The following is a 17,181-nucleotide window of genomic DNA, read 5'->3' on the forward strand; positions in this document are numbered from 1 at the left end:
TCAAGCTCATTCATCTTTTCATTCAGTTCACTTTGGTGAGTTCAGTTGTCTTTATTTCAGATTTATCTGCGGAATCCTTATGCAAGCCTTAACATCTTCAGCTGGATATCCAGTTCCTCTTGGAATCTCTCCTCCATGGTCACTGACACTCCTCCTTAGTTTTTCCAATTCGCTCATTAGAACCTCAATCTGTTTCTTAGAATTTTCTTTATCTGTTTTTTAAAGTCTGGATTTGTTCTTTCATACTGTACATCTCATCTTTCATGTTTTTTAGATTGGATCGAAGTTCAAGAATTTCATTGTCCCTTCATGATGAAGTTCCAACGTTTCATCAGTTTTGGTTGTTAATCCTGCATTCAACCAACTGTTCTGATTCTTCTGTAACTCATCTTCCTGTTCCAGGTATTTTTCAAGCTTTAATAGATACTTCTGATACTTGAAGTTCGGCAAGTTCTAATTTTTCATTAGCAAATTAACTTTCATAAGTGAAAGTTGGTTCTCTGCACTAAACAGTTTTACCTTAGCAGAGCCTAATTCCTCTGTGCTCTCCTTCAAGCTCACATTTTAAAATTTTACTTCCGCTGGGTGTTTCAAATGCTTCATGCTCCTGTGGGAACTTCTACTTTCTCTTGCAACTGTTCAACTTTTTCTTGACATTCTAGGTTCCCAATTTTCATTTCAGCCATGTCGTTTTTCAACAACTTGATGGTTCTCAGTAAGTTTGAGGCATCTAGTGCTTTTCCTTCTAGTTCCTTGATCTTCAGCACTGGGATTTACATTTTCTGATCTTATTTGTCTCCTTTTCCTCCACCTGCAGCAGAACTTTGTTCTTGCCCTTGTTTTGATTCACTGTTGGACAAGGCTGTCTCCGAAACGTCAACTTATTTCAGTTCTGTAACCATGCTACTCATGGCTTCGGTGTCCGCTCACAGCTTAGAAAGTTCTGTAGCTTTGCTTTTCAATGCCTCCTCTCTTTTCCATTCAGTTGGTTCTTCAGCTTTTAAGTCTTTCTTGAATCTCTTGCCTTTCTCCTGGAATATTGAACATTGCTAAGTCTTCTCTGCTAATTGGTTCTTCAGATTGTTCAGAGCAACATTAAACGCATTTTGCTTCTCTTTGTAATTTTCCACAGGAACAAACTTTGGCCCAAGAGATCCTTGTACAAGGAAGGTGAAGGCATTTCAACAGGTTCTCCTTATCTTTGAAAAACTCAATTGCTTCAACTTGAGTTTCGTAATTTTTCCTAGACTTTATTTCTGCTGCTCTTCTGTTCTGCTGTTCAAGAGAGTCTTCTTGCTGCTGAAGGGCTATGTACCCCTTTTTGCATTTGATCTTGGAGGATGGTTAGCCATTCTTTCAACTGTGTATTTTCTTGTTGACCTCTTGCCGACACATGTTGCACTTCAGAAAAAAACTGTGTTGGAACTATCAATAGTGAGAAGGCAACATACTGAAGTAGTATGCAATATCTTTTTTAAACTTGTACTTTTCCAGGGCCACATATCGATTTTTCAAAGAGTCTTTCAGGGCAGTAACTTCTTTGAATACCTCTTCTGCCTACTGTTATGCTTGGCTATGCCTCTGGTTGAGTTCTTCAAACTCTGCTTTGATAGAAACATTTTCCTATAGATTAACTTCATTTTCTTTTCGCAGGTTTTGTTGCTTTTAGGATACATCAGGTAAAGTTCCTGCATTCACAGCCATATGCTTGCTCCGTACCGACACTTGCTATTGCAGTTTGGGTACTATGTCAGCATTTTCAAAAAGCTCTTTTAAGCCTTTCAACTACTTCTCAGCCTCTCCTTTCCTCTGTACTAAACTCTTCGGTCCGTGCATTTCATTGCACTGACATGGTTTATGACCATCTTGTGTTCTGATTGAGTATTGTCTCCCTCCCCCTGGGGTCTCCTTGCACTTTCGGTACTTTATTGGGGATGTTTTATACCTTTGAAGTTGTGCACCCACCACAAACTTGGAGTTTAAAATACTGGTCAAAGGCTTTTAATATCTCACTAAATGTGGTTGAGGATTCATCTATACCTTGACTTATGATTACAATGTTGGCAAATTCACCAAATAAATACAAGAATGTATTAACTTGCACTTCCTCTGGTTTCCTACTTAATCTTAATTTACTTCTGTAATTTAAAAGTGTTCTCCATAACACCCAATTTTGCACCTGATTAGGCACCTGCATTAACTCAAACTGATCTGGCAGTTTTAATTTACTACCCATGGCCATTTTAAGAACAGGGGATTACAGCTTTAATTCTTTATCTTTCAAAATGGCGGGGCAGCAACCATTCTCATTTCTTCCCATACCTGGTGGGTTTCGGTAGGCTCCCACTACAATCACGGGCCCAATTCTTTAACTAATCAATTCTGCAAGAAATCTTCAAGTACCTGACCTAAATGGTTTGTTTGTTTATTATGTTTAAAAACTCAATAGGAAGGCACTTTTAGGCTCTTGCTGCTATTTTAAAAGTTTTGTTTCAATCATTCGGTTTCAGCTGTTAAGTGGTATGGTGCCAACTTTGGAGCCAGCTGCAGCATTCCTTCATCCGCGCCAGTCTGATTAGTGCCCAGGTTATTTTTAAAAGGTAAGTTCAGCCTTTTTTAAATTTTGCTCACTTTTGGCTAGGTCCTTTGGCTCTGAATTCTCTCAGGTTTGGCAATAGTCCTCCATGTGCTCTGGTGGAGGCCTTTAGCTGTAGAGAGGATTTTGCTTCTGCCCTTCATCCTCCATGTCTGCAATGGAGGTGATCTCCAGCTGTGTCTTCAAATCAGGGGCACTTTGCTCAGGTCAGGTTTCAGTTTCTTTAGTCTTTAATGCCTTGAGATTCTGGGTTCCTTTCCAGCTTCTTTGAGGTATGGGTTTGTTAGTTGTGCTGGGATTTTGGGGTCCTTCTCCTGCTGCCACCATGTTATAAGGTTGTTTGGTGTCTCACTAAAGGGTCTAGAGGCTTGTGTGCTTCAACATAAACCGTTTATTGTTAACCCATAACTATATATATATTTCCAAGGTACAGCCCTATCTAGGTGCTGGCCAAGTTCTCTCAGATTCTCTCCACACCATTTTGTCTTATGTCCATTGTCATGTGTCTCTCTACATCATACTGTGGGTGTACTGTTTCCCTAGTCCCACATTAACCCAAACATTCTTATACTACACTAAGGATTTAAGATAAGGAACTAAATAATTAAACTGGGTTTAAAAAGGGTAAAGTTTTAAGTATTAAATCTTAAGGTTTTAAGTCTCAAGTATTATTTTAATAAGTTTAGTTAGTCTAATTCATGGAGGTACGGGTACCTTCATGCCCTTGAATACACATTCTGTACCATTTGGAAAAGACGCTTATGTCCTGGACAAGAGTTTCAGACCTCAAGTGCCAGCTGGAATCACTGTGGTGTATCCACAAGGTGTTTTTGGAGGTGGTCATTCCACAGCTTAAGTGTACAGGCTGTTAATGATGGAATCTTGCTGCAATGGAGTGCATGCTTTAAGCTTATAATTGACAGTAGTTGCCACCAATTGGAAAAGATTAGGGAATTATTGCAAGTATATAAAAACCAGTTCACACTGGGTGTAGGAGAAAACAAGAAGAATTAGTGCCTTTACTCTGTAGTCTTGGGAATAAACCTGGATTAAGGAAAAGACTGGCTTCTGATTCATCCTTTCCTCTACGTATGCACAGTGACTTTAACACAGGCAGGGAGGGAATGGGTAACCAACAGACAGACAAGGAGGATATAGTGGAGTCTCCATCTAGCTCTCTATCCAGTATTCAAAATGGTGAGGGTGATGATTCCTCTGTGGAGTGCAGCTAAAGCCAAAAGCACAGGACCATGTTTGGCTCAGCTGCACTGTGGGTGGAGAGGAGAAGGATGATCAAGAATCTATCAGTGATAAAGGATTCAATAGTTAGGGGAACAGACAGGTACTTCAGTGGTCACAGACCTGATTTCAGGATGGAATGTTGCTTCCATATTACCAGAGTTCTGGATGTTACTCAGCAGCTGAAGAACATTTGGAAGTGGTAGTTTGAACAACTAGTGGTTACAGTCCATATCAGTACTAATGACAGGTAGAAAGCACATTAGGTCCTATCAGCAGATTTCAGGGTTCTAGGAAAGGTAATCTCCGGATTGTGCTCATTGCCACGTGCTTGAGAATACAGAAATAGCTGGGTAGAGTAGGTGAATGAGTGGTTGGATAGATGGTAGGGGGCGGTGGGTTTTAGATTCCTGGGGCATTGGGACCAGTTCCAGGGAAGGTGGCACCTCTATGGAATGGTTGCACTTCAACAGATCTGGGGCCAATGTCCTCGCAGGGAGATTTGTTAGTGCTGTTGGTGAGGGTTAAACTAATTTAACAAGAGGATGGGAACAGAATATATCGTTAGAAAGGAGAAACAAGATGTACAAATAATTGGAAGGGATAGATAGCACCAAAATAAAAAATGGTAACAGAGTAGATGGGGTCAGGCTAAGAGGGAATGCAATATGTCTAAATTAGGTTTACAATGCGTGTAGGTAAATGCACAAAACTTGGTAAACCAGGTTGGTGATCTGCAGCTGCAAACAGCCACACGAGAATATGATGTGGTGACAACAGAGGCCTGGCTCCAAAAAGGGCACTATTGAGCATGAGCTTTCCTGGATAAAAGATGTTCAGGGTAGATAGGGAAGTAATAGAAGGAGAAAGGGTAGAACTATTGAATAAGGGGAATATAACAGTGCTGGAGAAACCTGGAAGAGTCAAGGTCAGAATCTACATGGCTAGAGTTAAGAAACAATAGGGGTGCCTTGGCACGACTGGGTCTATTCTATAGGTCACCAAAAAGTGGGAAGGATATAGAGGAGCAAATTTACACAGAAATATCAGTGAGGTTCAATAACTACAGAGTAATGATAATGGGGAGCTTTAATTATCCTCATATAGCCTAGGAAAATACTAGTGTAAAGAGAAGTAGAATTTCTGAAGCATGGTCAGGAGAATCTTCTTGATCAGCATGTTTCTGGCCCAACCAGGAAGGTCTTGATAGATCTGGTTTTAAGAAATCAAGTGGTCAGTAAGGGAACTCTAAGGAACACTTATTAAAGCATAAGATTCAGATTAGACATGAAAGAAGAAAAGGAACAATCTAGAGTAAAAACACTAATTGGAGGAGGGCCAATTTCAGGAGGTTGAGAACAGATCTGGCCCAAGTAGATGAGAGTCAAAGATTGGCAGGCAAAAATGGAATTGAACAATGCCTTTAAAAGAGGCAATGGTTAAGGTACAGTCTAGATGCAGTCACATGTTGGGGGGAAAAGGTAGGGCAACCAAATCAGAGCTGATCTTGATCTATATTAATATATTAAACTTCGGTGTACAAGGCACAATTTTGAAATTTCCAGTTGACAAAACTTGGAAGTATTGTGAACTGCGAAGAGTCTAGCGATATTCTTTAAGAGAACATAGAGACACTGGTGGAACGGGTGAACAAGCAACAGTTGAAATTTAATGCAGAGAGTCACAAGGTGACACGTTTTGTTAAGAAGAATGAAGAGGGGCAATATAAACTAAAGGGTACAATTGTAAAGGGAGTGCAGGAACAGAGGTGACTTAGGGGCATATGTACGGATTGAAATCATTGACAGTGGCAAGGTAAGTTGAGAAAGCAGTTAAAAATGTACATGGAATCTTGGGCTTTACAAATAGAGCAGAGTACAAAAGTAAGTTATAATAAACTTTTATAAAGCTTTGGTCTGGTCACAACTTGGCTTTTGGGTCCAATTCTGGTCACTGCACTTTAGGATGGATGTGAAAGCTTTAGAGATGATGCAGAAAAGAGTTACGAGAATGGTTCCAGGGATGATGGACTTCAGTTACATGGATACATTGGAGATGCTGGGGTTGTTATAATCCAAGAAGAAAAAGCAGAGAGGAAATTTGTTAGGGATCATCAAAAGCATGTTGGGTCTGGAAAGAGTGGAGAGAAAAACTGTTCCCATTTACAGAAAGTCAAGAACCAGGGGACATTGGCTTAAGGTGAGTGACAGAACAGCCTAAGGTGGCATGAAATAAAACTTATTTAACACAGCAAGTGGTTATGATCTGGAATGCATTGCCTGAGTGTATTGTGAAGGCAGATACAATTGTGGCTGTCAAAGGGGAATTAAAGGTACTTGAAGGAAAAAAATGCTTGGCTACTGGGAAAAGGCAGGGGAGTGGAACTAACTGAATTTCTTTTGCAGAGAACTGGTACGGGCTTCGTCGGCTGAAAAGCTTCTGTGATGTAACTATTTTGTGATTCTATATGACTGAAATCAGCCCAAGTGGTATCCTACACATTGAACAGACCATTTCAAATGGCATTCACTGGTCATTGTTCACAAATGTTGCTGAATGAAATGATGGTAAGCATCTTCTCTCATCCTTTATAAATGAACATTGTGAGTTTCCAGAATGCAGCATCCTAACTTACTAACCTAACCTATACACAGCTGCAGTAGTTATAATTTAGCACTCAAAATGACTGTTCATGAAGTATTAACCCCTATAAAATTCCTGGTGATAAATCACGCATGGAACGGAATGGAAAATTTTTAGGGGTAGCATGAAAGAGGCATGTTTTACTGAGCCATGGATGACCTTCATTGCTCATAACGCATTGACAAGAGGGCAACAAATGTTTTGCACATTCTTCTATTTCCTCCTCATTCTTAGCCAAAAACTAAGAAAGAGGTACTCCCAACAGTTGAACATAATCTTTGGAAATTTATCCCCATAAGTCTAATCTAAAAAAATATAACAGTAGGGGCAGGCAGAAGGAGGGGTTGTGAGCTAGATGGTTAGGCACTAAAAATATCTCCTGGGGTTGTAAGAGTCCACACATAGGTGGAATATCTCAGTGCAGTTTCCAGAATGCATAGGTCCAATGCACAAACCTCCTAACTGACAGTACACTGCCAAGGTCGCTACACCACGTATCAAGATTATTCTACTTTTGATCATGTGTTAAATCACATTCACCCATTATCTCCATCTTCGCTAACTTATACTGGATCTTCATCCCCTACTGTAATAAATTTGAAATCCTTACCTCATCAATAAATCCCTCCATTGTCTGCTTTACCTTACCATTGAAAGGTCCTCTTGCCCAATATCTTTTCTCTTGCTGCAGAGGTCCTTGACTTATTTTGGTTTTCCTGATGTGGCTCATTGGTTAAAAGCAAATACCTTTTGAGATTTATTGAAATTGCTTAACATTTATGGCCATTCGTGGCGGTGTGACTGAACACAGGATAGATCTTGATACATGTTGTAGAAATTGAAACTCCAAAATTTGCTCTTTAGGTTTGTGTTTTGGGCCTTTGCACCTTTCTCAAATAAACAAAAGCAAGGGGGACAATAGCTCGCTGGTGCAATGGTCGCTCGACCAGAGCTGACTTGCCAACCAATCAGCACCCCTTTTCTCATGCAGTATAAACTGTTGTTACTTTAGAAATTTGGCATCCTTGGGTCTATCCTGATGAGTGCAAGATGAAGAGCTTCAAAAGCATGACCCTTTTTCAGCAATACAATTAATTTGAGTACCATACTGAGTTAATACCAGTGAAGGTGAAATCAAAAAGTACATCCAAGTAAGGCAACTTTTGCACAATTTCTCTAAACATCTTGAAGCAAGACAGCATTCGAGTTACTCAGTGCAAACTAAATATTGCTCTCCAATTGGTCTTGTGTTTGGATCTCTCTCCCCCACCCAGGTAATTCTTTACTACTGAAAGTCATCTTGCAATCTATGGACCAAATAGTGTCAGTGAAAAATTTCATCTCTAGCAGTGAATGAGTTCATATTCAACAATGCAATGCAAGAAAGTCATCTGGGGGCAACCGTCATATGGAGAAGATAAACAAAAAGATCACTTCAGGATGGCAGCTTAAAGCCACCGAAATTCAGATCCAATCACCCAGAAGCAGTATTTTTTTTATTCATTGCAACGGTGCTGTCAGGGAGGGATCTCCAGGATTTTGAGCCAGTGGCAGTGAAGGAATAGCAATTTATTTCCAAGGTGAGTGGCATGGAGGGGAACTTCCAGGGACAGGATTTTGTCATCGGGCGGGTGCAGCAGGCGGGCCTGGGAGTGGTTGGGAAATAGCCTGCCACCCATGATCGGCCCCCGACTGCAATTTCACGTTGGCTGGCCAGTTAACGGCCCGCCAGCATGAAACACGTGCTGAAAGGCTCAGTGCTGCTGGGGTGACGGTGGGAGGAGGGCAAGCACTGAAGTCAGTTCAGGCGCGGGAGAGCACGCAATAAAGCTCCCTGAAGGCAGAGAGCTGCTTCAGGGAGCTGAAGATTTTTAAACCCTTAAATAAAGGTTTTAAAATCTTGGAAAAGATTTTCACACATAAGAATCACTTTCCAAAACAGGTTGATGATAAAAATGCTTTCCAAACATTTTTATTTATTTTTTAAATTATCTGAAAGCTTATCCCACCCTTGGATGAGGTTTCATCAAAAATCCAAAGGCCGCCTTGCTGTAGCGTTGGACGAGCAGTGAAAAATAGTGGTTAATTAAATGATTAATGGCCTTAATAGGCCTCTTAATTGTCAGCGGGCACACTGCCAACTCTCACGCGTGCCCGCCAACTGAAATATTGCGTGAATGCATGATAACGTCAGGATGCTCGCCCAACGTAATCGCGCACAATTTAACGGTCAGGCACATATGCTGAGCGGAAAATTTTGCCCCAGGTGGTGGTGTTCCCATGTGTCTGCTGCCCTTACACTTCTAGATGGTAGTTGTCGTGGGTTTGGAAGGTGCTGCCTAAAGATCCTTGGTGAATTCCTGCAGTGCAGCTTGTAGATGGTACACACTGCTACCACTGCGCCGGCGGAGGGAGGAGTGAATATTTGTGGATGAGGTGCCAATCAAGGATGATGTCAAGCTTCTTGCATGTTGTTGGAGCTGCGCTCATCCAGGCAAGTGGGGAGTATTCCATCACACTCCTGACTTGTGCCTTGTAGATGGTGGACAGGCTTTGGGGAGTCAGGTGGTGAGTTACTCACCACAGGATTCTGAACCTCTAACCTGTTCTTGTAGCCACAATATTTATATGGCTGGTCTAGTTAGTTTCTGGTCAATGGTAACCCCAAGGATGTTGATAGTGGGGGATTCAGTGATGGCAATGCCATTGAACGTCAAGGTGTAATGCAACGTACAGTTTGTTTTATTTTTGTCGAAATATGTCACAATCAACACCAATCATGCTGCAACATCGCAGCAGGAGCAATATCAATAGGTCAATGAACTGCTTCAAATATTTTGGGAACGTGTAATGATGGTCATTGCTACCTGGTTGCTTATATGAGTGCACCTCCCACAACGCTTAAGAAGCTTGCCACCGTCCAGGACAAATCAGTCCACATGATTGGCACCACTGGCACCACATCCACATTCACTCCCTCTACCACTGACGCACAATAGCAGCAGTGTGTACCATCTACAAGATGCACTGCAGGAATTCATCAAGGCTCCTTAGGCAGCACCTCCCAAACCCACAACCACTACCACCTAGAAGGACAAGGGCAGCAGATAGATGGGAAAACCACCACCTAGAAGTTCCCCTCCAAGTCACTCACCATCTGACTTGGAAATATATCGTCGTTCCTTCACTGTCTCTGGGTCAAAATCCTGGGACCCCCTTCCTAACAGCACTGTGGGCATACCTACACCATATGGACTGCAGCAGTTCAAGAAGGCAGCTCACCACCATCTTTTCAAGGGCAACTAAGGGATGGGCAATAAATGCTGGCCAGCCAGCGAAGCCCACATCCCGTGAGTGAATAATAAAAGAAAAATACAGAGATTTCATTTTCCCGCCATCACGAACACTTCTCTCACTAACTCTCCAGGTATGAGAGGCACTTCCCCACAAAGGAAGACAAGGTTTATCTGTACTGCTCAAAGAATATGAGCCATTTTTCAAAATCCAGGTGCTGATTTCAGGCTTGGATGTGCCAATCTGAACCAAAAGCAGCAGTCGCTGGTAATAGCCTATAACGCTGGGGCTGAAGTTTATTGGGCCATGTCGACTAATAATATCAAGCCCACAACATTGAATGATCCTAGAGATAATCACTTAAAATAAAAAGATATGCTCAACATCAACCAAATTAGTCCTGGTTAAGGAAAACTAGATCAAATTCAGTTAATTTGTTTTGAGTATTATGGTACTTGCAACTCCATGAAGTTCAACTGAAACAGGAGATTTAAACATTTCCACTTAAAAACAACAGAACTGAGATTTTAATTACATTATTCATTTACCTTTGGATCTTCAGGAAAGATATTATCTACCAAGCGTTTGTATCGTGGGCGGAAGGCACCACAGCAGCCACATATTCCTGCAAAACAACAAAATGTACTAATTAATTACTAACTATTAATTGCTAACTACTAATAATTGAACTAGTGGGGATGGGGGGGGGGGGGGAAACGACAGACCAAGACACAGCAGCAGCAAAGGACAGACGAGGTACATAGAAAACAGAGTAATAAACAGAAACAGAACATAAAAAAGTTTAGACAGAGCAGGAATTAGGGAGGAAAATAAGCAAAACAGACCAGCATGGTGTTAGAATGCATGCATGTTGATGACAGGAATGTTATAAATAAGGTTGACAAGCTACAAGTTGCCACATGGGGTTATGATTTAGTGTCTATAAAGGAGACCCAGCTTAAACACAAGCTGGAATGGGAACTAAACATTTCTGGCTCTAATGTATTGAGGAAAGACAGGGAAGGGATTGGGGTTAGGCCCAAGGAAGGGATTGAGATTAGGCGGTGGTGGTGTTGGGTTAGAGGGGGTGGTACGGCAGGGTTAAAGTATTGATCAATAATATCACAATTCTAGAGGGACAGCATACTATAGGGTTCAATGTTCCTAACCCAATGACAAAGGAAGTAGCAGTAGATCCAATGCTAGGGAATGATGTAGGACAAATGGAGTGTGTTGCAGTGGGGGAACATTTAAGTAATTGTGATCATGATCTAATTAAGTCAAGTATGGAATGGGACATATAAAAATCAAAAGGTGAAAATATCCAATTGGAAAAGAGCCAATTTCAGTAATTTGAGAGTGGCAGGGACTGCAAACAAGTCAGTAATGCTAAACTTTTACAAATCTCTGGTTATGCCTGCACTGCAGTTTTGTACAATTCTGAGCACACAATTTAGGAAGGCTGTCAAAGCCTCGGAGAGGGTACAGAGGAGGCTTACCAGGATGATACCAGAGATAAGGGATTTCAGTTTTGTGAAGAGATTGGAGAAGCTCAGCACTTGTTCTTCTTTAAGCAGGCAAGATTAAGAGGAGATCTAAACAGATATTCAAAATTATGGGGAGGGGCACTTTGATAAAACAAATATGGTAAAACAGTTTCCACTGGCAAGTGGGTCAGTAACTAGAGATCATAGATTTAAAATAATTGGCTGAATAACTACAGGGGAAATTGGGAGATTTTTTTTTGGAGCATTAAGATCTGGAATGCACTACCTGAAAGGGTGCTGGAAACAGATTATAGGAAATTTCAAAAGGGAATTGGACATGTACTTGAACAGGGGTTAATTTGTAGTGTTATGAGGAAAATGCTAGAGCATGGGAATAAATGGGACAATTCTTTCAAAGAACTGGCATAGGCATAACGGGCCAAATAACCACCTTCTGTGCTGTTAGATTCTACGGGGGTGGGGGGTGCTGAGCGGAGCGGGCGCAGAGCCAATCGCTGCCCGTGATCAGCTGAGCACTGCCATTTTACATGGGTGGATCAACGAAGGCTTGCCCAGCGAGACGCGTACCCAGAAGTGCTGAGCGCTCCCTGTGCGGGCGGGGGGAGGAGGGAGAGTCACACGCGCGTGAAAGGGCAGAAATCTCTCTGATGCACAGAGATGCCTCAGGGAGATTCGTTTGATTATTATTTGAAATAAAAATATTCAGACATGTCCCCTTATATGACAGTGTCACATGAGCTGGGACATGTCACTGATATTTAATAAAAATTTTCATTTGATTTATAAAGCCTTCATGAAACGACATCCTGCCTGTGGATGAGATTTCATGATAAATGCAAAGGCCGCCTTGGCTTTTCACCTGCCCGTCATCCTCAAGGTAGGACGGGCAGTTATGTTAATTCTTTTAATTGCTATTTAAATGGCCTTAATAGGCCTTTGACAGTTCGACATGCATGCAGCCAACTCCAGTGCGCGTCCGCCAAACTGATGATCTGAAAGTCATGCGGTGACATCAGGACGCATGCCCAACGTCACCGTGCATCATTTTACTCGTTGGTGAGTTTAGCCCGCCCCTACATGCCGACCAGAAGATTCAGGCCTATGGGTCTATCACAGCTGTCAGGTTATAGCCTGGAAAATCTACATTACGGAAAGGAATCCTGACAAAATGAGGAAACAAAATTCCAACGCAAGTGTAACCCCTGAGTAAAAAATATTTTCATAACATCTTGAAAATAAGTAATGTTAGTGCAAAGAATAAGATAGACATTGTTTGTGATATACTGTTTAGAAATGCCCAAATGCCTTTTGCTTATCCAAGTATTGAGAAACTGACTTTTCGTTTAAGTGATCTGCAAGAGCGAATGAATTGAAATTGTGTTACTTAAAATCAACTGGGGCAATCTCATTTATCTGACCCATTTAATGTGGATGAACAATTCAAGCAACATTCACTGGTTTGTACAGCTGGTTGTGTAGCTGGATCAAATAGATATTCTGCAGCATGAAGTAAAATTCCACTTCGAGTGTCTTAGATCTTAGATGAAGCCATATAATGAAAGCACAAACACATGGAAGGAACAAATCAGAAGGAAGGCTATGAAGAAGGGGGAACATTTACTTGTGGAATTCAAAGACCATCACTCCATGAGTTCTCATCCCCACAATCACATTAGTGGCACCACAGATGTGTTAAATGAGGTCATCATCAACCTCTTTCTTGCAGATGCCAATGCACAACAGGGGACTTAGCAAGATTTTACTACAGCCTTCCTTCAAAATTAATTCTGAATAAGTAGATTTAAGGTAGCGTTGGAATTCAAAATTCATGGGAAATATTGCACAAAAGTACAGCATTCATCGCTTTTAAGGTCAAGATAAATAACTTACTTAGTCTCAGATAGTCCACAGAGTAGAAAGTTCTTAATACTTAGATGCAAGTTAACATTAATTAGAAAATATTACATAATTAGGCTACACTGCCTAAATTTATCCAACAGTAAAAGGACATTCAGAAGTCAAAAAACAGTAGCCTGTGCTAAAATCAAGCAATTTGTGGTGTGGTATAGCACTTTTAATCACCAAAGCAAAAGATAATACACAAATTAGGATTAACAAATTCAAGAAAATTGAAGACAGCAACAGCTGCAAATGTTCTTTGTACAGGACAGCAGCCACCTCTACATTTTAGTGCCTATTGTTTATAGTCTCTTTAGTGCATGTTCCTGTGTCAATCAAAGCACAGCAAAAACACCATGGTGTTTTACTGATGATCAGATGAGCCTTTACCAGTCAGCATCAAAATACATTAGCTTAATTAATATGCTTAATCCCATGCCCTACAGTAACTAGAGCTAAACACTGCAAGGGTATGAGAGAAATATTTAAACTGTAGAATAGCAAGAATGTTTATTTTTCACAACACTGATCACAATCCTGCATTAAAGGCAAGAATTACACAAATTAAAATGCTATGATCATAAAATAGAGTTAGACAAAGAACTGTTATTAAAAGCAGCCTTTAATGAAATTTTACATACATATCAACATAATTTACCAGTTGTAAATGTAAATATTAAGGTTTATTAGTCTTGATAAAGATTTAATTTGCTGCAGTAAGGTATATTATAAGTAACAAGGTTATTAACTAACAGAAATGGTAGGGCTGTTCCTACCATGCTGCAACAATGTGCCTGCAGTGCACATTCTGCACTTAGTAGGAACCCCAGGATGCTTCTATGCCCTGGATAACTATTTCTGCAGGAAGGGTCATCGTTTGCAGCAGTTTCAGCTCTGTGTTTTGGAACTTGAGCAGCAGCTGGCATCACTGCGGAACATCAGTGAGGTTGAGAGCTTCATGGATAGCATCTTGATGGACAAGGTCACCCCGCAGCTTTCGGGTATGCGGGGATAGGGGAATCAGTGACCACCAGTCAGTCAAGTAGAAACAGGCATAGTCATCTGAGTGCATCCCACTCTGCAACCAGTATTCTGAATACTGGTAAGAATGATGCTGCATCTGGGGGGGAGTGCAGCCAGAGAAAAGTCCAAGCACCACAGGTGGTTCAGCTGTACAGGGGGTACAAGGAAGACTGGAAGAACAAGAGAGTTAGGTGATTTGATAGTTGGGGGAAAAGACAGGTGTTCCTGTGGCCACAGACGTGAATCCAGGATGGTGTGTTGCCTCCCTGGTGCCAGGTTCAAGGATGTCACTGAGCAGCTGCAGAGGAGGGAGGGTGAACAGCTAGCAGTCATGGTCCACAATGGTATAAATAATATGGGCAGAAAGAGGGATGTGGTCCTGCAAAATTTAGAGAGCTAGGTAGGAAATCAGTAAATAGGACCTCAAAAGTAGTAATCTTCAGGTTACTCCCAGCATCATGCAAATGTAATTATAGAAATTGGAGGATGAGCAGATGAATACATGGCTGGAAAGATGGTGGAGGGAGGCCTTTAGATTCCTGAGACATTCGGACCAGCTCTGGGCGAGATGGGACAGGTACAGGCTGGATTGGTTGCACCTAAACAAAGTTTAGCTGAGTTACTTATGGGGAAATTTGCTAGGGCTACTGGTGAGGGCTTAACCTAACTTGGCAGGGTTGTGAGAACCAGGAGATAATATCAGAGAGAAATACCAAGGTGCACAGAATACTAGGAGAGATAGGTTGCACTAAAATTAGTTACTTAACAGGTGGGGTCAGAGTTAGGGAGAAGGTAATAAAGTCTAAATCAGAATTACTGTACATGTAAGTTAATGGGAAGAGTGTTTGTGGTAAATAAGATTGGTAAATTACAGACACATTGCCACATGGAAATACGATGTTATGGCTATAACAGAGACCTTGGGCAGGACTGGGTGTTAAATATTCTTGGATACAAGGTGTTCAGAAAAGATAGGAAAGGAAGAAGAAGAGGGGTGGTGGTATTGATTAAGGACAGCACTGCAGTGCAGGAGAAAGAGGTTGCCCCACAGGGTTCAAGGACAAAATCCATTTAGCTAGAGTTAAAGAACAAAAAAGATGCAATTACATTGCTCAGCATAGCTTGCTGGCCACCTGGGAAGGATGTAGAGGAACAAACTTGCAAGGAAATTGCAAAGCTGTGCAAACATTTTAGAGTAGTTATAATGGGAAACTTTAATTATTTGAATACAGATTGGTATCTTAATAGCGTATAGGGCGGGGTGGCGGCAAGACATCCTCTGCTGCCTTCATGGAAAATTTTCTATAGCAGTATGCTTTCAGTCCAACACGAAAGGAAGCACTGCTAGATCTGGTTCTTGGGAATGAGTTGGTCAAGTACATCAAGTGTCAGTAGGAGAACATTTATGGGACAGTCATCATTGCATCATAAGGTTTAAGTTGGCTATGGAAAAGGACAAGGAGCAATCCAGAGTAAGACTAATTAACTAGGGGAAGACCAACTTCAATGATGTAAGAATGGATCTAGGCTGAATAAACTGGAGTTAAAACACATTTCCTGTGTAATAGTTAAGGGAATGTTACATACAGCAACAGATGTCAACACCCACACACTAACGCAGAACAGACATCATTGCTGGTGCATTCAGTCAAGGTCACTACAACCAAAAAACACTACCAACCATAACAATATTATAGTTGAGAATTAAAGACAACACTTTTAGCAACAATTACTGTTGTCTACCAAATGGCCCAACTGTCCATCCATCTGGCGCCAGAAATTAAGTGCAGTAGCCATTTGGACAGAACAAACAAAAATCTACAAAATAAATTAGATTCAATTTGACACCTTTTCCTTACTTACCACAGTTAACCAGCATATAACAAGTGGGAGCACTGCTGGAGCTACAATGAGAAATGAACTAGAACGTGGGGAGATGGTGGTGTAGTGGTAATATTGCTGGACTAGTAATCCGGAGGTCCAGACTAATGCTCTGGGGACATGGGTTCAAATCCCACCACAGCAGCTGGTGAAATTTTAATTCAGTTAATAAATCTGGAATATAAAGCTAGTCTCAATAATGGTGACCATGAAACTACTTTTGATTGTTGTTAAAAACCCATCTGGTTTACTAATGTCCTTTAGGGAAGGAAATCTGCCATCCTTACCTGGTCTGGCCTACATGTGACTTCAGATCCACAACAATTTGGTTGACTCTTAACTGCCCTCTGAAATGGCCTAAGAAGCCACTATGTTCAAAGGCAATTAGGGGTGGGCAACAAATGCTGGCCTTGTCAGCGACACTCATTTCCCATGAAAGAATTAAAAAAAGATACAGGGGAACATTTAGGCAAGGGTGATCACATCCTAAGGTTTAAGATTGCGAAGGGCATAAGATAAAGACAAGGTAATACATTGGAAAAGAAAAACTGATAAGGGTATGACAATGGAACTAAAGAAATAGATTAGCAGTGGGAAACATTTAATATGGTGATTAAGAGGGTCCAGGAGAAATATATCCCACAAAATCAAGAACAAACTAGCAAGTAAGGACACAGCATGGATGAATGAAGAAATAAAGGACAAACTAAAGAAAAGAAATAAAGGGCAAGCTGAAGGAAAAGGCATACATTAAGTGCACGGGCAAAAAAGTTGAGAATGGCAAAAAGGAATACAAACAGCTTAGGAAAGAGATCAAAAACAATTCGGAAGGCAAAGGGAAACTATGAAATTAAATCAAGGAATGTAAAAAATAGGACATCATTCTACATATAAAAATTTAAAAAGAAAAATGAGGATGTTAGGGGAGGGGGAGGGAGAATGTGAGTAAATGCTAAAGGTGGTCCCCTCAGAGAGGCAAAAAAGGTGGGAAGGATCAAAAATCAGTGCTGGAATTCACTTCTATTCACAATTTACATGAACAATTGCTCTCATTAATCGAAAGTACCATTTCAAAACTTGCAGATGGCACCAAATTGG

The 17,181-nt window shown here is 41.1% G+C and overlaps 1 protein-coding gene across 5 annotated transcripts in view; it reads right to left on the reverse strand.

The window, feature by feature from the left end:
* The window catches only part of efr3a (EFR3 homolog A (S. cerevisiae)), a 255,404-nt gene that overhangs the window by 157,929 nt on the left and 80,294 nt on the right, over positions 1–17,181 (reverse strand). For all 5 annotated transcript variants that reach the window (XM_041189698.1, XM_041189697.1, XM_041189696.1 and 2 more), the window contains one exon: positions 10,321–10,397. In XM_041189698.1, the coding sequence (XP_041045632.1) occupies positions 10,321–10,397 (77 nt within the window). The remainder of the gene's footprint in view (positions 1–10,320; positions 10,398–17,181) is intronic.

Source organism: Carcharodon carcharias, chromosome 6 (assembly GCF_017639515.1).
Source record: "Carcharodon carcharias isolate sCarCar2 chromosome 6, sCarCar2.pri, whole genome shotgun sequence".
Classification (NCBI taxonomy): Eukaryota; Metazoa; Chordata; class Chondrichthyes; order Lamniformes; family Lamnidae; genus Carcharodon; species Carcharodon carcharias.